This window comes from Coregonus lavaretus, assembly GCF_964263955.1.
Source record: "Coregonus lavaretus genome assembly, chromosome: 5".
Taxonomy (NCBI): domain Eukaryota; kingdom Metazoa; phylum Chordata; class Actinopteri; order Salmoniformes; family Salmonidae; genus Coregonus; species Coregonus lavaretus.
Window position 1 is genome coordinate 18,797,491 of NC_139992.1, and position 26,600 is coordinate 18,824,090.

A 26,600-nucleotide genomic window follows, 5' to 3' on the forward strand; every position below is an offset into this window, starting at 1 on the left:
ACTCTTTATTAAAGCTCTTTCACAGATGTGGTGTGTATGTACAACATGGTGGTAAATTGTGTGTGTGTGTGTGTGTGTGTGTGTGTGTGTGTGCGTGCGTGTGTGTGTGAGTGGCTCTGCCAATATGTTCAGAATGAATACACTGTTTACTGTGCATTTTCCCACCTCAAATCAATCTCACCCCAGAAGATCAGTCCTCCAAAGTCTGATTCAATAATTTTTCATGAAAATGTGTTGAGAGAGTCAGGTACCAGAAGTCCTTTCATTCAACAGATTTCCTCGTTATGTCTAACACTGTCCTCTCCAAAGCCCATCCATCCCATCACAACTTCATCAGGCTGTTCTTCTCTGGTCACCTCGTCCTCGTGCCCCTCACTGGCATATAATACCTCAGTTCCTTCCAGAAGCGTGTGGACAAGGAAAGAGAGGGTGAGGAGAGAGGGGACGAAGCCAGCTTCCCTCTCTTCTCCTCCACCTCCTCCTCTTCTCCCCACCTCCCACACCTCAACCCTCTGCTACTCTTCCACCAGCAGACGGCGCCCTGGCGCTCCCGGAGGTGGCGCACCGACTCGGGGAAGAGGGTCAGCTGTGTGGGGGAGACCTCCTCCAGCTCCACAAGGACCACCTTAAGGGAGCCCTCCAACAGGGCACGGTGCATGGCCGTCTGCCTCTCGAAAATCTGCCAGGCCTCCAGGACACCACTGCTGCTGTCACTGTGGCTTCCACTGCAGAACGTAGAGCCAGAGTAGACCAGGAGGAGACGCCGGCTTGCCAGCATGCTCTCCTCCACTGCATCTACTATGGCTAGAGAGGGAGGAGGGAGGAGAAGAGGGGGAAAGGGAGGAGAGAGGAGGGAGGAGAAGTGGGGGAAAGGGAGGAGGGAGGAGAAGAGGGGGTCAGGGAGCAGGGAAAATTGTTATTAAAACATTGTTCTACCATTGAAATGGTTTCAGAAAGGTTTCACATATTTCATCATCATGCTACTTATGTACTAATGCCAAGGCTAACTTAGTCTTCTGGAACCTGGAGCCTCAGGGTCGAGCTGAGATGTCATACCTTCCCCTGGTAGGCTGTCCCGGCCCAGTATGAACAGCCTGTAGCCACACCTCCCCTCCAGAACCTGGGGCAACATGTGGAGGGCAAACATCTCTGCCTCCCCACAGGCTCCGCCCCCATCCCCAAACAGACGGGGGTATGCCACGTACGCATCATACAACTTCCCATCAGAGTCTGCCACATGCAGGATAGGGACAGGTAAAACAAAATAGATGTGTTAGTGCTGGGCTAGAGCAAAAGCCTCCACAAACCTGCCTAACAGAGGAGGCTTGGTTATTTATGACACCATAGTTGCTTGTGTTTTATGGTTACATGGCCTATTTAGTGCCTTGTATCAAACTTCCTCTCTGTTTCCTCTGAGTCATGGAAAATGCTGTGCTTGCATAGCTGTGGGATGTGCTACAATACATTGCTACACTTGCTACTGATTTTACTTGTGGTCAGGTGGGGAGTGGGAAACAAGTGTTGGATTCTAGCTTGGAATATACTTATTCATGTTACCATATTAGAACCGGGTGTATGGAAAGTTACTGAGTGAGAAAGGGGAGTGCAGAGCTTACATTCTGTTGGAAAATGTTATTCTTAAATCTCATGTACCCTATGGAGAGAGGCAAAGGGCAACAGTCTGGTTTCAGTCACTGCTAAGGTAGGACAGCCGTGGAGTAGGGAGGAGTGAGGAATTCGGCCCGAGGTCAGGTCAGATGAAGTGAGGAGGAACAGTCAGTCCTGTCACACACATACAGTTGAAGTCGGAAGTTTACATACCCCTTAGCCAAATACATTTAAACTCAGTTTTTCACAATTCCTGACATTTAATCCTAGTAAAAATTCCCTGTCTTAGGTCAGTTAGGATCACCACTTTATTTTAAGAATGTGAAATGTCAGAATAATAGTAAAGAGAATGATTTATTCAGCTTTTATTTATTTCATCACATTCCCAGTGGGTCAGAAGTTTACATACACTCAATTCGTATTTGGTAGCATTGCCTTTAAATTGTTTAACTTGGGTCAAACGTTTCGGGTAGCCTTCCACAAGCTTCCCACAATAAGTTGGATGACTTTTGGTCCATTCCTCCTGACAGAGCTGGTGTAAGAGGCCTCCTTGCTCGCACACGCTTTTTCAGTTCTGCCCATAATGTTCTATAGGATTGAGGTCAGGGCTTTGTGGTGGCCACTCCAATTCCTTGACGTTGTTGTCCTTAAGCCATTTTGCCACAACTTTGGAAGTATGCTTGGGGTCATTGTCCATTTGGAAGACCCATTTGCGACCAAGCTTAAACTTCCTGACTGATGTCTTAAGATGTTGCTTCAATACATTCACATAATTTTCCTTCCTCATGATGCTATCTACTTTGTGAAGTGCACCAGTCCCTCCTGCAGCAAAGCACCCTCACAGCATGATGCTGCCACCCCCGTGCTTCACAGTTGGGATGGTGTTCTTCAGCTTGCAAGCCAACTTTAAAGGCACAGTCAACTTAGTGTATGTAGACTTCTGACCCACTGGAATTGCTGTGAATTATATGTGAAATAATCTGTCTGTAAACAATTGTTGGAAAAATTACTTGTGTCATGCACAAAGTAGATGTCCTAACCGACTTGCCAAAACTATAGTTTGTTAAAAAGAAATTTGTGGAGTGGTTGAAAAACAAGTTTTAATAACTGTATGTAAACTTCCAACTTCAACTGTATATTTCCATGCCCATGAAGGTTCTAGCAGGAGGCTACACCAATGAGAGGAACCAAATACGTTCCTGACTAGCAACAGAGATGTATTGGCTGTCTAGATATGCAAGGGGTTGACTCCGCCTAGTAGGAAGGTATAAATATATGTGATTGTGTAAACATCTTTGTCTTTGCAGCTGTATGACCCAGTGGGTGAATAAACTTTGTTTGAGCTTTTTCTAGTTGTCCATTTGAGTTTTTACTCAGTTTGTTCAGAACCTAACACAAGCAATGCAACATGCGTGTGTGTGTGGGTTTAAGTGTGGGCCTGGGGGTTTGTGGGGAGACATGCTGTATGTGCATTTCTGTCTGTATCTGGTGTAGGAATGTATATTTATGTTAGTGCGAGTTTCCATTTCGTGAAAGCACAGTATGCAATGAGTCTGCAGATAGTGTGTGTGTGTGCATGAGTGTGTGCATGTCTGCGTGTGCGCGCTCAGGCATGTTTCTATTAATGTTTCCATGAGTGTGCTTGCGCAGTATATGTGCGGTAAAGTGTCTCTCATTGCGTACCTGTGTTTGTGTAGAGAAGCGGGAACATCCTCCTGAGCGACAGCACTGGTCAGTAGTACCCCAATAGGGAGCAGGTAGTTTGGATCTGTGCAGAAAAAGAGAGAAGATAGCATTTATAACAGTTTTTTCAAAAGTGGTGAGGTTGCAGTTGTTATAAAACACTATCAAAACAAGGGTAAAGGGACAGGATAATATGTGTGTGATCTCTTTTGAAACACCTTTATGTTATCCTCCAGACAGTATTGTCTAACCTGTAGGCTGTAGTATGAAGAAGGCTAAAGAAATGCCTCTTTCACTGGAAACCAAACACGTGTAGTTGATGTAAAAGTCTTCCTCTTCCACCATCAAGAAATTCAAATGACGCTCCAACCATACACCCTCCTCCTCTTCTTCTCTCCACTCCCTGCTCTGGGGGGGAGACAGACAAGTTCCCCCTTGTGAACGCACAATCAAACCATCATGGCAACAGTTAACATAACATACACTGTTATTGGCGCCTGAGGGGATGGGTGCCGTTTTACAGGCTCCTAACCAACTGTGCTATTTTGTGTGGTTTTTTCCATTGTTTGTAACCTTTTTTGTACATAATGTTGCTGCTACCGTCTCTTATGACCGAAAATAGTTTCTGGATATCAGAACAGTGATTATTCACCTCGAACTGCACAAAGATTTTTTTATTTAATGAGTCTTACAGAAGGGATATACTGTTTCTCCGAGACCAGGCCCAAATCCCGTCATTCGTGTGAAGAAAAGACAGAGGTACAGGGGGCGGAGATCGGGTGCCTTGTGAGAATTATTCGGCGAGTGGGGAACCCGCCTCTACCTTCCGTTCTATTGGCCAACGTGCAATCACTGGAGAATAAACTGGATGAGCTCCGTTCTAGACTATCCTACCAACGGGACATTAATAACTGTAATAGCTTATGTTTCACCAAGTCGTGGCTGAACGACGACACGGATAATATACAGTTGGCTGGATTTCCGTGCATCGGCAGGACAGAAGCGGCGCTCCTAGTGGCCAGGAACTTTAATGCAGGCAAACTTAAATCCATTTTACCTCATTTCTACCAGCATATCACATCTGCAACCAGAGGGAAAAAAAACCCTAGACCACATTTACTCCACACACAGTGACGCATACAAAGCTCTCCTTCGCCCTCCATTTGGCAAATCTGACCATAATTCTATCCTGCTGATTCCTGCTTTCAAGCAAAAACTAAAGCAGGAAGCACCAGTGACTCTGTCAATAAAAAAGTGGTCAGATGAAGCAGATGCTAAGCTACAGGACTATTTTGCTAGCACAGACTGGAATGTCTTCCGGGATTCTTCCGATGGCATTGAGGAGTACACCACATCAGTCACTGGCTGTCACTGTTTTGCTAGCACAGACTGGAAGAAATCCCGCTATGCCATCAGACTAACCATCAAACAGGCAAAGCGTCAATACAGGACTAGGATTGAATCCTACTACACCGGCTCTGATACTCGTCAGATGTGGCAGGGCTTGCAAACTATTACGGATTACAAAGGGAAACCCAGCAGCGAGCTGCCCAGTGACGCGAGCCTATTAGATGGGCTAAATGCCTTTTATTCTCGCTTCGGGGCAAGCAACACTGAAGCATGCATGAGAGCACCAGCTGTTCCAGACGACTGTGTGATCACGCTCTCCGTAGCCTTTAAACAGGTCAACATTCACAAGGCCGCGGGGCCAGACGGATTACCAGGACGTGTACTCAGATCCTGCATGGACAAACTGGCAAGTGTCTTCACTGACATTTTCAACCTTTCCCTGAGCAAGTCTGTAACACCTACATGTTTCAAGCAGGCCACCATAGTCCCTGTGCCCAGAAAAGCGAAGGTAACCTGCCTAAATGACTACCGTCCCGTAGCACGTCGGTAGCCATGAAGTTCTTTGAAAGGCTGGTCATGGCTCACATCAACACCATCATCCCGGAAACCCTAGACCCACTCCAATTTGCATACCGCCCCCATGGATCAACAGATGACGCAATCTCAATCGCACTCCACACTGCCCTTTCCCACCTGGACAAAAGGAACACCTATGTGAGAATGCTGTTCATTGACTACAGTTCAGCGTTCAACACCATAGTGCCTACAAAGTTCATCACTAAGCTAAGGACCCTGGGACTAAACACCTCCCTCTGCAACTGGATCTTGGACTTCCTGACGGGCCGCCCCCAGGTGGTAAGGGTAGGCAACAACACATCTGCCAAGCTGATCCTCAACACTGGGGCCCCTCAGGGGTGCATGCTTAGTCCCCTCCTGTACTCCCTGTTCACCCATGACTGCGTGGCCAAGCACGACTCCAACACCATCATTAAGTTTGCTGACGACACAACAGTGGTAGGCCTGATCACCGACAACGATGAGACAGCCTAAAGGGAGGAGGTCAGAGACCTGGCAGTGTGGTGCCAGGACAACAACCTCTCCCTCAACGTGATCAAGACAAAGGAGCTATCGTGGACTACAGGAAAAGGAGGGCCAAACACGCTCCTATTCACATCGACAGGGCTGTAGTGGAGCTGGTCGAGAGTTTCAAGTTCCTTTGTGTCAACATTAATCAAATGGCCACCTGGACTATCTACATTGACACCCCGCCCTCCCTTTGTTTTTACACTGCTGCTACTCGCTGTTTATTATCTATGCATAGTCACTTTACCCCTACCTACATGTACAAATTACTTCGACTAACCTGTACCCCCGCTGATTGACCTGGTACTGGTACACCCTGTATTTAGCCTCGTTATTGTTATTTTATTGTTACTTTTTATTTGATTTTTTACTTTATTTTATTTAGTAAATATTTTCTTAACTCTATTTCTTGAACTGCATTGTTGGTTAAGGGCTTGTAAGTAAGCATTTCACGGTAAGGTCTACACCTGTTGTATTCGACGCATGTGACAAATAAAATGTGATTTGATTTGATTTTGTGAAGTTCCAAAGTTTCAAAGCAAGCACTATGTATTAAGGTATATGGAGCCTATCTTAATCTCAGTGGTATACCTGATACGATACCAACAGTTTAGATACTATACAGTAGAACATCCATCTGGATGACACAGAATACAGGCATATACAGTGCCGTGAAAAAGTATTTTCTCCTTTCTGATTTTCTCTATTTTTGCATATTTTTTATACTGAATGTTATCAGATCTTCAACCAAAACCTAATATTAGATAAAGGAACCTGAGTGTACAAATAACAAACCCAAAAATTATACTTATTTTATTTATTTAATTAACAAAGTTATGCAAGTGTGAAAAAGTAACTGCCCCCTTACACTCAATAACTGGTTGTGCCACCTTTAGCTGCAATGACTGCAACCAAATGCTTCCTGTAGTTGTTGATCAGTCTCTCACATCACTGTGGAGGAATTTGGCCCACTCTTGCATGCAACATTTTTGGGTTTTCAAGCATGAACTGCTAGTTTCAAGTCCTACCACAACATCTCAATTGGAATTAGGTCTGGACTTTGACTAGTAAATTACAAAACTTCAAATGTGTTGCTTTTTAACCATTTTCAAGTAAACTTGAATATGTGTTTTGGATCATTGTCTTGCTGCATGACCCAGCTGTGCTTCAGCTTCAGCTCACAGACAGATGGCCTTACATTCTCCTGTAGAACGTAATGGGACCCATGTCGTCCAAAAAGTTATACTTTTGACTCATCTGTCCATAGAACATTCTTCAAAGAGTCTTGATGATTCAGGTGCTTTTTGGCAAACTTGAGTCAACTTTTTGGATGAGATGGGTCCCATTATGTCTGGCGAAAAGCAAACACTGCATTACACAGTAAGAACCTCATACTGTAAGTCAAGCATGGTGGTGGTATTGTGATGGTTTGGGGATGCTTTGCTGCCTCAGGACCTGGACGACTTGACTTAATAGAAGGAACCATGAATTCTGCTCTGTATCAGAGAATTCTACAGGAGAATGTCATGCCATCCGTCTGTGAGCTGAAGCTGAAGCGCAGCTGGGTCATGCAGCAAGACAATGATCCAAAACACACTTATCTCCCTCACTAACTTTAAGCATCAGTTGTCAGAGCACCTTACCGATCACTGCACCTGTACACAACCCATCTGAAATTAGCCCGCCCAACTACCTCATCCCTATATTGTTATTTATTTTGCTCATTTGTACCCCAGTATCTCTATTTGCACATCATCTCTTGCACATCTATCATTCCAGTGTTAATACTAATTGTAATTATTTTGCACTATAGCCTATTTATTGCCTTACCTCCATAACTTGCTACATTTGCACACACTGTATATGTATTTATTTCTGTTGTATTTTTGACTTTGTTTTGTTTTACCCCATATGTAACTCTGTGTTGTTGTTTTTATCGCACTGCTTTGCTTTATCTTGGCCAGGTCGCAGTTGTAAATGAGAACTTGTTCTCAACTGGTTTACCTGGTTAAATAAAGGTGAAAAAAAAACACAATCAAGTCTACATGAAAATGGTTAAAAAGCAACACATTTGTAGAATTCTTACAGTGTGTATTGCGATACTGTTGTGTTGTCTCAACCTACCTTTGTGATTCCTGAAAGATGCGCTCTGAGACAATTTTGGAAATGGAGTTATTGCTAGCTTTCCAATTCAAATCCGTGCAACATTTATTCCCCACACTCGGCACAAACACCCGACACATCTTACTGAAGGAAGAACCTAGGGGGCAAACATTGAATTCTTTATTTGGATCATGAATGAAAATAAATAATAAACTCACGCACGCACGCACGCACGCGCACACACACACACACACACACACACACACACAAACACACACACAAACACACACACAAACACACACACACGTTCTCTAGTGGTTTACTCACCCAGATCTGCTTTGATGATCTCATTGGCAGGTTCAACCACTTTGGGCTCCAGGCAATACTGCACTGAAATTATGACAATGATTCATAAACATCATAGAAAGACACAGAAATATTCAGTCACCTGACCCTATAGAAAACAACCCTTTCTAAGCTCTCAAAGAGCAAAGTTTCAAAGCAGCCTCTATGAACTCATAACCTCTGATTCAGGGTCATATACGGTGCCTTCAGAAAGTATTCACACACCTTGACTTTTTCCACGTTTTGTTGTGTTACAGCTTGAATTTGAAATTGATGCAATTTAGATTTTTGTATCAATGGCCTACACACAATACCCCATAATGTCAAAGTGGAATGTTTTTAGAAATGTTTACAAATTAATTAAAAATGATGAAATGTCTTGAGTCAAGAAGTATTCAATGCCTTAGTAATGGCAGGCCTAAACAAGTTCAGGAGTAAAATGTTGCTTACAGTTTTTCTCAGTCGCTTTGGTGCATTTCTTAGATCAAAAGTGCAATTCTTGATACTACTTGTACAAATTCCAAATCATCTAGTCACTTGTGCACATCATTAAAGCAATTTCTTATTCCTTTGAACAAATTGCAATTGCTTTTGTACATATTGCAATTGATAATGTACAAGTGTCAGCTTTTTTCCACATTTTCAATTGCTCATGTCATGTTGATCAAAATATAGTAGATGGTTCTCTGTTGAATAGTCTTACCCCTCAAAACATCTAGGCATTAGTTCCTTGCATAAGCCATTACATGCAAAATTGTTGAACTATTTGTCATAAACTGTCAAGCATAGTTTTACACATTTCTATTAGACCTTTTGTACAAAAACGTAAATTGCTGAATCGTGCAGGTGAAATTAACCCTCACTCATGAAGGAATGTAAAGTGTTAGTTCAACCAACAATCAACCAGTTGTCTAAATTGCTCAAAGGTGCATCTCATGAAGAATCAATTGGCAAGCATATATAGACAGACCACAACACAGAGTTGCAATTTTCCAATAATGGATGGACCAGGAAACGAACAGGGTCAACAGCCAAGAGGAGGAAGAAGAGGAGCAAGGATGCGTGGTGGAAGGCAAAACAGAGGAAGAGGCAGAAGAGGACATAGGCGCATATCTGATGACATAAGGGCCACTATTGTAGACCATGTTGTCAATCATGGCCTTACAATGGCTGAGGCGGGTCGAAGGGTGCAGCCGAATATTGGGAGATCAACCGTGTCCTCAATAGTACAAACGTTTCGAAGAGAGAACAGGTATGTCCACCAATGTACAGTGCACTGTTACTGTATATAAGCAGTATACTGTATACTTCCTACAATGCTTCATATTACAGTAGTCCACTTGTATTTCACAGCATACAGAAATATACTCTATACAGATACATACTGCACCTTACATGCACCCACCTGTATGTTTTACAGTAAAATGTGTGTTCGCATAGTTTTTGTCTATGTGAAAGTGTGCGATGCATCACTGCATTTTTCCACACATAGGACTGCAAGATTACCTCAAACCGGTGGCAGAGGACGCCTTTTCACACCTCAACAGGAGGAGGCTATTTTCACCATGGTCCGAGCAAACAATGCCATGAGACTCAGGGAAATACAAAGGACCATTATAGAAGACAACGATGTCTTTGAAAACATCCATACGGTTAGCATCTCAACCATCGACAGGGTGCTGCATAGAAACCAGATGAGTATGAAACAGCTGTACCGTGTACCATTCCAAAGGAATGAGGACAGAGTTAAGGAGCTACGGTACCAGTATGTACAGGTAAAACATATATCTATGTAACTACTTTACAGCAACATTTTATAGTGTTACATAGTACAGTAAGCATAAACTGCACACATTTCCATTGCTGTGGAAGGAACATGCAATATATGTACATTTTATGTCACTCTTCCTTACCAAAACAAATTCAACTGTGTGTTCTGGGATATAGCGTATAATGAAGTTGGAATCAAGTGAACCCTCTCACAACTTTGTATACGTGGATGAGGCTGGCTTCAAACTGACCAAATGCAGAAGGCGGGGTCGGAATATCATCGGTCACAGAGCTACTGTGGATTTGCCAGGCCAACGGGGAGGAAATATCACCATGTGTGCTGCTATTTCGGAGCATGGTGTCCTAACCCATATCCCCCTTTTAGGGCCATACAACACCCAGCATCTACTCAACTTTTTAGAGACTCTCTACAGGGCTCTCATCCCTGATGATGAGAGGGGTCTGTTTAGAGAGGATTTGCCAAAGTATGTGGTCATTTGTGATAATGTGAGTTTCCATCGATCAAACATCATAAGGCAATGGTTTGTGACCCACCCGAGGATGCTCATAGAATTCCTCCCACCTTATTCACCATTCCTTAACCCAATTGAGGAGTTCTTTTCAGCATGGAGGTGGAAGGTGTACGATCGTCAGCCACACACACAGATGACCCTGCTGGCTGCAATGGATGCAGCATGTGAGGACACCACAGTAGACGCCTGCAGAGGATGGATAAGGCATTCCAAAAGATTCTTTCCACGTTGCATTGGAAGGGAAAATATCCGGTGTGATGTGGATGAGAATATGTGGGCTGACAGACAGGAACGTCTGGATGTGTAGAGACAGCACTAGAACAGTGCTGTGGGCAAAGTTGTGCCTTAGGGGTGGTTTCCTGTGTTTCTTTCTAATTTAGTTTTTTTTCCTTTGTGCCCCTTGGGTTGTCCAGTCTCTTTCAATCAATAACCCACATACAGTAATATGTAAATAGTACTGTTGAAATTGATATATGCCATAGAAGTGCAGCCTTGTGCATTTTCAATACAGTAACTGTCATCCAAACTGTAGCCTAAGTTTACATCAGGTAATACTGTCAAAGTACACAGTTCCATTGACAACATGCCTAAACATTTTGACAACCTTGTTCGTGAACAATGACTCAATGACTTATCATTCTGATGACACTGACATGATCATTGGCATGAATATTTACTTTTGAGAGATGTACTAAGGATTTTTAGTGACTGACTAGCTTTAGAAACATATCTATTGTATATTGCAGTTTGTACAAATTGTTCTGAGAAATGCACTTATTATTTTGCACATGTTAGGGATGATGTGAAAAATGCACCAAAGCGACTGAGAAAAACTGTAACAAGTCACATTATAAGTTGCATGGACTCACTCTGTGTCACGCCCTGGCTCTAGGGACTCTTTTATGTTGAGCCAGGGTGTGTAGAGTCTATGTTTTGTGTTCATTGTTTCAGTATCTAGTTCATGTGTTTCTGTGTTGGCCGGGGTGGTTCTCAATCAGAGGCAACGAGAATCAGCTGTTGCTTGTTGTCTCTGATTGGGAACCATACTTAGGCAGCCGTTTGGCAGTTGTGTTTTGTGGGATCTTGTTCCGTGTTGGTTTGTGTTTGTTACCAAGGACTTCACGTATCGTTTTGTTGTTTTTGTTCGTGTGGTGAATATAAATAAAGTATGATTGCCTTCCACGCTGCGCCTTGGTCCGCTCCTTTTGACGATCGTGACAGAAAATCCCACCATAACAGGACCAAGCAGCGTGTCCAGGAGCAGACAGCCTGGACTTGGGAGGAGATATTGGACGGGAAAGGGTCCTGGACTTGGGAGGAGATCCAGGCCGGTATGGATCGCCGTCCGTGGGAGGAGACGGTGGAGGCGCGCCGTAGAGAGGAGCAGCGGCGCCAACCGGGCCGACGTCGGACACGCAAGAGGCAACCCCAATACATTTTTAGGGGGGGGCACACGGCATGGACAACGGAGCTGCTGGAGGCAGCTACAGGGCGAGGTTGGGGATTAGGAGAGTAGGCCACCGGGTTTGGGGGGCCGGAAGGGAGGTTGGCGGAGCCTAGAGGTAGAGCAGAGCCAACTCCCCGTACTCAGGCTAGGCAGCGTGAGACTGGGCAGGTTCCGAGATATGCGGAGCTGCGTACAGTCCGGTACGTCCTGTGCGAGCACCACGCACGTGTCGTGCTAAGGTGGGCATGCAGCCAGGACGGAGTGTGCCGGCTCAACGCTCGTGGCCTCCAGTACCACTCCTCGGTCCCGGATATCCTGCGCCAGTGTCACGTGCTGTTGTGCCAGTACGTGTACACAGCCCTGTACGTCCTGTGCTGATGCCTCACACAGAGTGTGTTAAGATAGGCATTCAGCCAGGACGGGTTGTGTCAGCTCTTCGTTCCAGACCTCCAGTCCGTCTCCACAGCCCGGTCCGGCCTGTTCCTGCCCCTCGTACCAAGACTGTGGTGCGTGTCGCCAGCCCGGCCCGGCCCATTCCTGCTCCCCGCACCAAGTCAGTGGTGCGCGTCGTCAGCCCGGCCCGGCCCGTTCCTGCTCCCCGCACCAAGCCAATGGTGCGCGTTGCCAGCCCGGCCCGGCCTGTTCCTGCCCCTCGCACTAAGCCTATGGTGCGCGTCGCCAGCCCGGTCCGACCTGTTCCTGCTCCCCGCACCAAGCCTATGGTGCGCGTCGCCAGCCCGGCCCGGCCCATTCCTGCTCCCCGCACCAAGTCAGTGGTGCGCTTCGTCAGCCCGGCCCGGCCCGTTCCTGCTCCCCGCACCAAGCCAGGGGTGCGCGTCTTCAGCCCGGTCCGGCCCGTTCCTGCTCCCCGCACCAAGTCAGGGGGGGGGGGGGGGTACTGTCACGCCCTGGCTCTAGGGACTCTTTTATGTTGAGCCAGGGTGTGTAGAGTCTATGTTTTGTGTTCATTATTTCAGTATCTAGTTCATGTGTTTCTGTGATGGCCGGGGTGGTTCTCAATCAGAGGCAACGAGAATCAGCTGTTGCTTGTTGTCTCTGATTGGGACCCATACTTAGGCAGACGTTTGGCAGTTGTGTTTTGTGGGATCTTGTTCCGTGTTGGTTTGTGTTTGTTACCAAGGACTTCACGTATCGTTTTGTTGTTTTTGTTCGTGTGGTGAATATAAATAAAGTATGTTCGCATTCCACGCTGCACCTTGGTCCGCTCCTTTTGACGATCGTGACACTCTGTGTGCAATAACAGTGTTTCAAATGATTTTTGAATGACTACCTCATGTCTGTACCCCACACATACAGTACAATTATATGTAAGGTCCCTAAGTCAAGCAGTGAATTTCAAACACAGATTCAACAACGAAGACCAGGGAGGAAAACCTGGTTCCGTCTGCTTTCCACCAGGTACTGGGAGATGAATTCACCATTCAGCAGGTCAATAACCTTAAACACAAGGCCAAATCTACACTGAAGTTGCTTACGAAGAATACAGTGAATGTTCCTGAGTGGCCGAGTTACAGTTTAGACTTAAATCTGCTTGAAAATCTATGGCAAGACCTGAAAATGGTTGTCTAGCAATGATCAACAACCAACTTGACAGACCTTGAAGAATTTTGAAAAGAATAATGGGGAAATGTTGCACAATCCAGGTGTGGAAAGCTCTTAGACACTTACCCAGAAATACTCACAGCTGTAATCTCTGCCAAAGGTGATTCTAACATATATTGACTCAGGGAGTTGAATACTTATGTAATCAGATATATTAGTGTTCTATTTTTCTATTTTTTTCTTTTTTTAATGTTAGACTTTTTCTTACACTTTGACATTACAGGGTATTTTGTGTAGATTGTTAACAAAAAATGACTATTAAATCCCTTTTAATCCCACTATGTAACACAACAAGATGTGGAGAAAGTCAACGGGTGTGAATACTTTCTGAAGGCACTGTATCTCTGTAATGGCTGTGGTAAGGATTGGGGGTATATGGTAATAATCTGTGGTTAGGGACAACCTTTATGAGCTGTGCCAACAAAACTCACCGTCCACCATACCGTTGATGGTCTCTGAGATCCTGCCGCTGAGCCCTTCCAAGTTAAAGGTCATGGTGCAGGTGTAGAACGCATGGTCCTCAGGAATGACCGCTTCTTCTCGGAGTAACTCCGTAACACTGTTATTGACATAGCTAAACCTGTTCCACAATGGGTCATCTTTCACAATGGGTTCACAGCCCTGAAAGGTTTAAAGTAGAAATCCACACTGAAAGGTAGTGGTAATGGAATGGAATATCATAGTAATGGAATATGGCTAATAAAACAAAATGAATACACAATTACAGATAAGTTGTGATAATGTCTTACCTTAGAATACCTACTCTCAGAACTATTCAATGCAGTACAATGTGTGAGAGCAATGAACAATGTCAAGAGTATATACCGTATCTGATGGAACATTGTTCAAATGTAGTCACTAGTAGTAATAACCCCACATTCCTATAGTTTTAAACACAAATTAAGAATACATAGAGACAGACTGAATGACTGAAAAGAAAGAGTTCAAACAGGCTTTCCAGCACTGTCAGGCAGGGGCAGACTGGGACCAGAAATCCGCCATGGCATTTCTGACACACCAGACCATTTTTCCCTTGAGGACCCGACATTGGCCCATTTTCTTTCCTTGAGGCCCCCAAAAGGCCCATTTTTGTCACTGTGGACCCCGTTATTACATTTAAATTTTTTACATTTTAGTCATTTAGCAGATGCTCTTATCCAGAGTGACTTACAGTTAGTGAGTGCATACATTTTCATACTGGCCCCCCGTGGGAAACGAACCCACAACCCTGGCGTTGCAAGCGCCATGCTCTACCAACTGAGCTACAGGGGACTACATCATGTCCAAATGTATCTCAAATTGATTTGAACATGATTACATTTTACGTTTTAGTCATTTAGCAGACGCTCTTATCCAGAGCGACTTACAGTTAGTGAGTGCATAAATGTTTCATACTGATGCGCGACAAATGCCAATATCGGTCAAATGACTTGAATGAGATTTGTGCCACAAATGCCAAAATGCTTCCATGTGACAACAGTGCAAGGGAAACCAAACCAAAGCACGTTGTTGTTATACCTTGTCCATAGACTGGCCTACAGGGTAAGGAAACCAATGTCATTGTAATTTGGGTGAACTTTGGGTGAACTAATTTGGTTATTAGCCAGATAATTATAATTATGTAAAAATAATGTAAATAAATGACAATCCCATTGGGCTAAATATGTACCAGCCCATCCGGCATGGCCAGTCCACCCCTGCTGTCAGGCGTTCCCTCTCAACACTCTCCCATTGCACTGCACTGTCTGTTTACCCCATAGGACTCACCTTGTACCACTGAATGGAGTAATTGTCCACTTCCCTGATATGGTCACTCAATGGGCAGTTCAGAAAACCGGTGGCTTTGTTGGTCAGGACCTGGTGGGCCTTTTCTGGTCGACCGCATTCTTCTGGGTTGGTGTGGTTCACAATCAGTAAGGCCGGTTTCTTATAGCACTGGGAGGGTAGTCTGTTTATCAAAGGTAACAGAAAAGATTTACAGCACACACACACACACACACACACACACACACACACACACACACACACACACACACACACACACACACACACAGCAGACAAAAGTATTGCCCCTACCTCACAACACACTCATAGTTTCCAGCATCCTCCATCGCGATGTTAAAAATCCACAGTGTCTTTCCCCGCGGCAGAGTCTTTCTTGTCTCCCTGGTCAGCTCTCTCCCAGTCCTTGGGTCATACCATGAGATGTTATAGGGGATGCTGCGGTAGTCAGACATATTGAGGTCCACCAGGGTGGATGTTAACATGGCAGCATCACCGGAAACTGAAAACACCCGCTCAACCTCTCGTCCTTTGTCCTCACAGAGATCTGCACACAAAGAGTATATAAAGTAAAGTAAAGACAAACATGCGGCACAGGGACTGTTTGCGGACCACCATCTTTTTTATTGAGGCCACCTCTTAAAGAAAAACACGTTGGAGAAATGATGCACGGCAAAGAAATTATGCAATTATTACGCGTGTCATGTAGTATGCATAGACAGAGTTTTTACAGAGATGGTCCATTCAAAATATATCTCTTCACAACAAATTCTCCACAAAAAATTAATTAAATAAAAGAACACTGATGGTGTTAAATCAATACTGAAAGTGTTGAGTCTGTGGACCCATATAGACACCAGAACAGTGTTAAATTAACACACTGATTAGTGTAAAGCCTTTTTCAAATATTCCCACAGTGCCTTGCCTTTCAAGCAAATTGTAGAGTTACCACCATTGTATTTGTTAGTGACAGAGAGATGGTTGTTGCATTCATCCATTTTTGGTCCTACGGACTTCGAAAAGTGAGATCCTAAGTGAATATGTTGTCATAAAAAAAATATATATATTTAACACTATGCCATACAGTGCATTCGGAAAGTATTCAGACCCCTTCACTTGTTCCACATTTTGTTACGTTACAGCCTTAAATAAATGTGTTTTTTTCCTTATCAATCTACACAAAATACCCCATATTGACAAAGCAAAAACAGGTTTTACATTTTTTTTGCAAATCAATTAAAAACTGAAATACCACATTTACATAAATATTCAGACCCTTTACTCAGTACTTTGTTGAAGCACCTTTGGCAGCGATTACAGCCTCGAGTCTTCTTGGGTATGGCGCCACAAGCTTGGCACACCTGTATTTGGGGAGTTTCTCCCATTCTTCTCTGCAGATCTTCTCAAGCTCTGTAAGGTTGAATGGGGAGCATCACTGCAAAGATATTTTCAAGTCTCTCCAGAGATGTTCGATCGGGTTCATGTCCGGGCTCTAGCTGGGCCACTCAAGAACATTCAGAGGCCTGTCCCGAAGCCACTCCTGCGTTGTTTTGGCTGTGTGCTTAGGGTCGTTGTCCTGTTGGAAGGTGAACCTTCGCCCCAGTCTGAGGTCCTGAGCGCTCTGGAGCAGGTTTTCATCAAGGATCTCTCTGTACTTTGCTCCGTTCACCTTTCCTTCGATCCTGACTAGTCTATAAGTCCCTGCCGCCTAAAAACATCCCCACATCAAGATGCTGCCACCACCATGCTTCACCGTAGGGATGGTATTGGCCAGGTGATGAGTGTTGCCTGGTTTCCTCCAGACGGGACGCTTGGCATTCAGGCCAAAGAGTTCAATCTTGGTTTCATTAGACCTGAGAATCTTGTTTCTCATGGTCTGAGAGTCCTTAGGTGCCTTTTGGCAAACTCCAAGCGGGCTGTCATGTGCCTTTTACTGAGGAGTGGCTTCCGTCTGGCCACTCTACCATAAAGGCCTGATTGGTGGAGTGCTGCAGAAATGGTTGTCCTTCTGGAAGGTTCTCCCATCTCCATAGAGGACCTCTGGAGCTCTGTCAGAGTGACCATCAGGTTCTTGGTCACCTCCCTAACCAAGAACTTTCTCCCCCGATTGCTCAGTTTGGCAAGGCTGCAAGCTCTGGTAAGAGTATTGGTGGTTCCAAACGTCTTCCATTTAAGAATGATGGAGGCCACTGTGTTCTTGGGGACCTTCAACGCTGCAGAAAGGTTTTGGTACCCTTCTCCATATCTGTGCCTCGACACAATCCTTTCTTGGAGCTCAACGGACAATTCCTTTGACCTCATGGCTTGGTTTTTGCCCTGACATGCACTGTCAACTGTGGGACAGGCGTGTGCCTTTCCAAATCATGTCCAATCAATTGAATTTACCACAGGTGGACTCCAATCAAGTTGTAGAAACATCTCAAGGATGATCAATGGAAACAGCATGCACCTGAGCTCAATTTCGAGTCTCATAGCAAAGGGTCTGAATATTTATGTAAATACTTGTTTATTTTTTTTGAGTAAACATTTCTAAAAACCTGTTTTCGCTTTGTCATTATGGGGTATTGTGTGTGGATTGATGAGGAAAAATGTGCATTTAATCAATTTTAGAATAAGGCTGTAACGTAACAAAATGTGGAAAAGGTGAAGGGGTCTGAATAGTTTCCGAGTGCACTGTATTTATTTCATAAGGCTTTATTTTGTGGGCATAGTTTTAACCTAATAAAGGAGCCTGAAACTCATACACGTCACTTTGAACTAAAACCATGCCCATCATTATTATATTTCCCAGCTTGCTCTATCGCAGGATGATTGTTTTTAGAATTGTTTGTTTCAATATCTATATTTGTGCAGGTGCATTGATTGATTGATTAATCTTATGCTACACAAAGACAAATAAGTGTTTGTATCCCTTTAGTCACAAATGTAAACCTTTTATTCTGAGAGTGTAACACAAGGGCCTGAAACCCATGGTTTACACGCCATATCAGGCCTGCAAGTCACATTATGCTAGCTTGCAAGGTGATATGTAATTCCTATTGGAATCCAATCAGTGGGTGGAGATCCAACAGTTGGAATAATTATTTACCTGAAACCTGCATTCAGAATGACTGCCTGTCTTTTTCAACTTCCTGATTTGAACTAACTGATTGGATTAGTTTAGAAAAATGTATGTCATTTATCTTTGTGTAGCATAAGATTAATCAGTCAATCAATGTACGTGCACAAACATAGATATTTTAACAAACAATTCTGAAATATCAACCTGCAATAGAGCATGCTGGGAAATATGATAATAATGACGTGGTTTTGGTTCAAAGTGATATGTATGAGTTTCAGGCCCCTATAAAAGGGTAAAACTTGGCCCCCAAAATGACGTGTGGTATTGTGTTAAACATATATATTTTTAATGATAACATTCACTTAGGATCTCACCTAATACTGGGTGAAGTCCATAGGACCGAAAATGGATGAATACATCAACCATGTCTCTGTCAATAACATATATAGTCATTGGTGATAACTCTACAATTTACTCAAAAGGCAAGGCACTCTGGGAAATATTTGAATAAGGCTTTACACTAATCTGTAAATTAATTTAACACTGTTCCGGTGTTTATATGGGGTCCATAGACAACACTTTCAGTGTTGATTTAAAGGTCATGAATAGTTAAAATGTTGTTTTTCATGAAATGTGATGATATTTGAAGGAAACCAGATCAAAGTATGATGACTAAAGTATGATAAGTTATACATTGATAAAGTTTGATCATAAAGTTACTGGTCCCCTCCCCCATGTCAAATACTTGGATTCATTATTTAGGGGACAACGTGACATCACCTTAACTCTCATTTTAATACACCACTGGTACTGTAACATGATATTCTCTTACCTAATTTAAATAAGTACCGCCTTTTAACCAACATCGGAGAAGACATGTTTGCAGAGGGGCATGGTTTATACAGCTGGATAGCTACTCTACTGGCGCCAAAATGTGACTGAATGGTGTCAGCAAATATAATTACAAGTTTACCCTATCAATCTATGGCAAATATTCTTATATGTTTCCCATTTCATCTGTGTCTGGTGTTAGCTAGATACTGGCTAGAGAGGTCTTCATCCAGCATGGAACAAAAGGGGGGGAAGGGTCATTCAAAACTCTGACTCAGTTGTCATGTCAACACATCCGTCAGTGCTGCTGTGAAACACATCACAAAAGACATGCCAAACGGGAGATGTATATATATATATACACTGCTCAAAAAAATAAAGGGAACACTAAAATAACACACCCTAGATCTGAATGAATGAAATAATCGTATTAAATACTTTTTTCTTTACATAGTTGAATGTGCTGACAACAAAAGCACACAAAAATTATCAATGGAAATCAAATTTATCAACCCATGGAGGTCTGTATTTAGAGTCACCCTCAAAATTAAAGTGGAAAACCACACTACAGGCTGATCTAACTTTGATGTAATGTCCTTAAAACAAGTCAAAATGAGGCTCAGTAGTGTGTGTGGCCTCCACATGCCTGTATGTCCTCCCTACAACGCCTGGGCATGCTCCTGATGAGGTGGCGGATGGTCTCCTGAGGGATCTCCTCCCAGACCTGGACTAAAGCATCCGCCAACTCCTGGACAGTCTGTGGTGCAATGTGGCGTTGGTGGATGGAGCGAGACATTATGTCCCAGATGTGCTCAATTGGATTCAGGTCTGGGGAACAGGCGGGCCAGTCCATAGCATCAATGCCTTCCTCTTGCAGGAACTGCTGACACACTCCAGCCACATGAGGTCTAGCATTGTCTTGCATTAGGAGGAACCCAGGGCCAACCGCACCAGCATATGGTCTCACAAGGGGTCTGAGGATCTCATCTCGGTACCTAATGGCAGTCAGGCTACCTCTGGCGAGCACATGGAGGGCTGTGCGGCCCCCCAAAGAAATGCCACCCCACACCATGACTGACCCACCGCCAAACCGGTCATGCTGGAGGATGTTGCAGGCAGCAGAACGTTCTCCACGGCGTATCCAGACTCTGTCACGTCTGTCACATGTGCTCAGTGTGAACCTGCTTTCATCTGTGAAGAGCACAGGGCGCCAGTGGCGAATTTGCCAATCTTGGTGTTCTCTGGCAAAAGCCAAACATCCTGCACGGTGTTGGGCTGTAAGCACAACCCCCACCTGTGGACGTCGGGTCCTCATACCACCCTCATGGAGTCTGTTTCTGACCGTTTGAGCAGACACATGCACATTTGTGGCCTGCTGGAGGTCATTTTGCAGGGCTCTGGCAGTGCTCCTCCTGCTCCTCCTTGCACAAAGGCGGCGGTAGCAGTCCTGCTGCTGGGTTGTTGCCCTCCTATGGCCTCCTCCACGTCTCCTGATGTACTGGCCTGTCTCCTGGTAGCGCCTCCATGCTCTGGACACTACGCTGACAGACACAGCAAACCTTCTTGCCACAGCTCGCATTGATGTGCCATACTGGATGAGCTGCACTACCTGAGCCACTTGTGTGGGTTGTAGACTCCGTCTCATGCTACCACTAGAGTGAGAGAACCGCCAGCATTCAAAAGTGACCAAAACATCAGCCAGGAAGCATAGGAACTGAGAAGTGGTCTGTGGTCACCAACTGCAAAACCAGTCCTTTATTGGGGGTGTCTTGCTAATTGCCTATAATTTCCACCTGTTGTCTATTCCATTTGCACAACAGCATGTGAAATTTATTGTCAATCAGTGTTGCTTCCTAAGTGGATAGTTTGATTTCACAGAAGTGTGATTGACTTGGAGTTACATTGTGTTGTTTAAGTGTTCCCTTTATTTTCTTGAGCAGTGTATATATACACAGTGGGGAGAACAAGTATTTGATACACTGCCGATTTTGCAGGTTTTCCTACTTACAAAGCATGTAGAGGTCTGTAATTTTTATCATAGGTACACTTCAACTGTGAGAGACGGAATCTAAAACAAAAATCCAGAAAATCACATTGTATGATTTTTAAGTAATTAATTTGCATTTTATTGCATGACATAAGTATTTGATCACCTACCAACCAGTAAGAATTCCAGCTCACACAGACCTGTTAGTTTTTCTTTAAGAAGCCCTCCTGTTCTCCACTCATTACCTGTATTAACTGCACCTGTTTGAACTCGTTACCTGTATAAAAGACACCTGTCCACACACTCAATCAAACAGACTCCAACCTCTCCACAATGGCCAAGACCAGAGAGCTGTGTAAGGACATCAGGGATAAAATTGTAGACCTGCACAAGGCTGGGATGGGCTACAGGACAATAGGCAAGCAGCTTGGTGAGAAGGCAACAACTGTTGGCGCAATTATTAGAAAATGGAAGAAGTTCAAGATGACGGTCAATCACCCTCGGTCTGGGGCTCCATGCAAGATCTCACCTCGTGGGGCATCAATGACCATTTTGTATACATCTGGCCCTTCATTGGACACTGTGTTAACAAACCTCCAAACGAGCTTCAATTCCATACAACACTCCTTCAGTAGCCTCCAACTGCTCTTAAACACTAGTAAAACTAAATGCATGCTCTTCAACCGAACGCTGCTTGCACCCGCCCACCCGACTAGAATCACTACTCTAGACGGGTCTGACCTAGAGTATGTGGACAACTACAAATATCTAGGTGTCTGGTTAGACTGTAAACTCTCCTTCCAGACTCACATTAAGAATCTCCAATCCAAAGTTAAATCTAGAATCGGTTTCCTATTTCGCAACAAAGCCTCCTTCACTCATGCTGCCAAACATGCCCTCGTAAAACTGACTATCCTACTGATCCTTGACTTCGGCGATGTCATTTACAAAATAGCCTCCAACACTCTACTCAGCAAATTGGATGTTGTCTATCACAGTGCCATCCGTTTTGTCTCCAAAGCCCCATATAATACCCACCACTGTGACCTGTACGCTCTTGTTGGCTGGTCCTCACTACATATTCGTCGCCAAACCCACTGGCTCCAGGCCATCTATAAATCACTGCTAGGCAAATCCCCGCCTTATCTTAGCTCATTGGTCACCATAGCAACACCCACCCGTAGTCTGCGCTCCAGCGGGTATATCTCACTGGTCATCCCCAAAGCCAACACCTCCTTTGGCCGCAATTCCTTCCAGTTCTCTGCTGCCAATGACTGGAACAAATTGCAAAAATCTCTGAAGCTGGAGACACTTATCTCCCTCACTAACTTTAAGCATCAGTTGTCAGAGCACCTTACCGATCACTGCACCTGTACACAGCCCATCTGAAATTAGCCCGCCCAACTACCTCATCCCTATATTGTTATTTATTTTGCTCATTTGTACCCCAGTATCTCTATTTGCACATCATCTCTTGCACATCATTCCAGTGTTAATACTAAATTGTAATTATTTTGCACTATAGCCTATTTTATTGCCTTACCTCCATAACTTGCTAAATTTGCACACTGTATATTAATTGTATTTCTGTTGTATTTTTGACTTTGTTTTGTTTTACCCCATATGTAACTCTGTGTTGTTGTTTTTATCGCACTGCTTTGCTTTATCTTGGCCAGGTCGCAGTTGTAAATGAGAACTTGTTCTCAACTGGTTTACCTGGTTAAATAAAGGTGAAATAAAATAAAAAAAATAAAAAATAAAATAAATGAGGAAGGTGAGGGATCAGCCCAGAACTACACGGCAGGACCTGGTCAATGACCTGAAGAGAGCTGGGACCACAGTCTCAAAGAAAACCATTAGTAACACACTACGTGTCATGGATTAAAATCCTGCAGCGCACGCAAGGTCCCCCTGCTCAAGCCAGTGCATGTCCAGGCCCGTCTGAAGTTTGCCAATGACCATCTGGATGATCCAGAGGAGGAATGGGAGAAGGTCATGTGGTCTGATGAGACAAAAATAGAGCTTTTTGGTCTAAACTCCACTCGCCGTGTTTGGAGGAAGAAGAAGGATGAGTACAACCCCAAGAACACCATCCCAACCGTGAAGCATGGAGGTGGAAACATCATTCTTTGGGGATGCTTTTCTGCAAAGTGGACAGGACGACTGCACCATATTGAGGGGAGGATGGATGGGGCCATGTATCGCGAGATCTTGGCCAACAACCTCCTTCCCTCAGTAAGAGCATTGAAGAAGGGTCGTGGCTGGGTCTTCCAGCATGACAACGACCCTAAACACACAGCCAGGGCAACTAAGGAGTGGCTCCATAAGAAGCATCTCAAGGTCCTGGAGTGGCCTAGCCAGTCTCCAGACCTGAACCCAATAGAAAATATTTGAAGGGAGCTGAAAGTCTGTATTGCCTAGCGACAGCCCCGAAACCTGAAGGATCTGGAGAAGGTCTGTATAGAGGAGTGGGCCAAAATCCCTGATGCAGTGTGTGCAAACCTGGTCAAGACCTACAGGAAATGTATGATCTCTGTAATTGCAAACAAAGGTTTCTGTACCAAATATTAAGTTCTGCTTTTCTGATGTATCAAATACTTATGTCATGCAATGTGATTTTCTGGATTTTTGTTTTAGATTCCGTCTCTCACAGTTGAAGTGTACCTATGATAAAAATTACAGACCTCTACATGCTTTGTAAGTAGGAAAACCTGCAAAATCGCCAATCAAATACTTATTCTCCCCACTGTGTATATATATATATATATATATATATATATATATATATATATATAAATAAATAAAAATGACATCATTGATGCAATTTCAATGTTGTTTGAGTTGCTTTTTGTGTCACCAAATTTGCTTGAGATGATTTTACTGCAACACTGCTCACTGCATCCAAGTTGCTTGACATAGGCGTTTCAAAGAGCTGTCAGTCAAGGCGAACTAATTAATATAAGCTCACCCCCCACTCAGCCTGTCTTTTTCAACTTCCTGGTAGTTAGCCATGAGAGAAAAAGTACTTTTCAGAATGACTGTTCAGGACCTTTAAAACTATTTTTTTTTTAACACTGGAGAATTTGCTGTGTGCTAAACCTTTCAGAACAACAAGAAACATGCACACAGATATTTACAGGGTTGCTATATCAAAGGATATAATTCCATCAACACCCACCAGAGGTCAGAGTTAAGTCATGACAAAGTGAAGGTTATGTTTCTGCCTATAGAGCTATTAAATTGATACAGTTTAATTCAATCAGTACTTCTAGCTGTCCTCGTAACATGATTGATTGATTGATTGATTAATTAATGGCTGATGAATTCTGTTGGTAAAGTTCATGCTACTTACCTCCTACTGCCTTGGCGCTGCCAGTGAGACAGAGGAGTGAGAAGAGTGAGAGCTGCAACATCTGACTCATTTACATTTTAGTCATTTAGCAGACGCTCTTATCCAGAGCGACTTACAGGAGCAATTAGGGTTAAGTGCCTTGCTCAAGGGCACATTTACGTCATTTAGCAGACGCTCTTATCCAGAGCGACTTACAAATTGGTGCATTCACCCTATAGCCAGCCATAGCTGAAACAAAGAGACACACAGAATCACTTGTGAGTTTTAGTCAGGCATTGCCATAATAGGCTCAAACAAACTATCAGAATCAAGGGTCACATCACACTGTCCAAAATCTTCAGCAAGCGAAATGATCTCACACACAAAAGTATCATGCTTTCTTCTGACCATCCACTGAATCCCTTACACACCCCAGAGCTACACAGCAAATTATCCAGTGTTAAATCAGCACTGAGTGTTAAATTAACACTGAAAGTGTGGACCCCTATAGACACTGGAAAGTGTTCAATTAGCACACTGCTTGGTATAAGAATATATATATATATTTTTTTTATTGTATTATTTGTTTCCCAGAGTGCCTTGCCTTTCAAGTGAATTGTAGAGTTACAGTACTATCCATGACTGTATTTGTTAGAGACAGAGACATGGTTGTTGCATTCATCCATTTTTTGTCCTAGGGACTTCAACAAGTGAGATCCTGAGCGAATATGTTATCATTAATAGTTTATTATTTAACACAATGCAATATGTATTTCATATGGCCTAATGTTAAGGGCCTACACTGACCAAAACAAATGTTGAATTAACACTCATTGTTAATGTTAATAACCAGAGTTGAAACAAAACCACGCCCATCATAATCATATTTCAAAGCGTGCTCTATTTCAGGTTGATTTTAGGAATTTTTGTTTCAATATCTATGTTTTTGAATTGAATTGATTAATTAATGTTATGCTTCTCAAATATAAATGTCATACATTTTCTAAACTAATTCGGTACGTTACTTGTATTTATTGCACCCGTTACTGAAATGGTTGTTCCAGTTTAGATGCTTCAGGTAGTCTCATAATATTATTTAAGTTTTCCCAATCCTGGCAGTCATTCTGAATGCAGGTTGCGGGTGATATAAAATTCAGAAGGTTGGATATCCCCATTCCGGCTGGATTTCTATCGGAATTAGACATAATTCTGCAAGCCAGCATAATGTGACAGGTTGCGTGAATAACCCAACATGTTGGATATTTTGGATTATCCAAACATGGTTCAATTTAACCATCATTTGGGTGTTTATTCACTTTCTTTTTGGGTTGACCAAGCAGCTTGGTCTTTTTAATATAATCCATAGGTTATTTTCAGGGGGTGTGGCTTTTAGATAGTTATTTTTGGCCATCTGTGAGAGTAAGTATAATTCCTGTTGATCATGTTAATTCTGTACACTGCAATGTTACATTTCCATTTAATATTATTGCACATCACATATTCTAATACATTATTATTTACGTATTGCACTAAAGTGGTTACTATCCCATTGGGGACATCGCATTATGATTTGCATAGGCTTTTAAGGAGCTCATATTCTTCTGCAGGCATAATTAAAGCTACAAAAAAGTCAGCGTTCAACCGTAATATGTGCTAACAATTCAACAGAACAGATTAACATCATTTACATTTACTCTCACGGGTGGCCAAAAATAACTTCCTGAAAGCCACGCCCCTACTGCGCCATGCCTCCATCATTCTGATTTGACCCACTGGGTCATATCTCAATAACCCAGCATCACCAAACAAACCTTGCTCTTTTAAAAAAACAACCAAACTAAGTGACCCAATGCCTGCAACCCAATAGTTCGGTCATCCAAACAACCCTGAGTGTACGGGGAGCTTATAGTCATGAGCTCGCCTTGACTGACAGATCTGTGAAACTTCTATGTCAAGCAACTTCGATGCAGTGAGCAGTGTTGCAGTAAAATCATCTCAAGCAAATTTGGTGATACACTCAAACAACATTGAAATTGTGTCAATGATATCAACATTTTTTTTTA

At 43.5% G+C, this 26,600-nt stretch overlaps 1 protein-coding gene across 1 annotated transcript; it reads right to left on the reverse strand.

The window, feature by feature from the left end:
• On the reverse strand, positions 1-24,619 carry LOC311128820 (interleukin-1 receptor type 1-like; the record flags this gene model as incomplete). Its single annotated transcript, XM_084161051.1, has 10 exons — positions 1-804; positions 1,057-1,230; positions 3,292-3,336; positions 3,543-3,694; positions 7,849-7,984; positions 8,155-8,217; positions 13,977-14,166; positions 15,313-15,493; positions 15,622-15,874; positions 24,559-24,619. The coding sequence occupies 10 exons, from the start codon at positions 24,617-24,619 to the stop codon at positions 353-355; spliced, it is 1,707 nt and encodes a 568-aa protein (XP_084017177.1). The 3' UTR covers positions 1-352.
• Between the last annotated feature and the right edge of the window lie 1,981 nt (positions 24,620-26,600).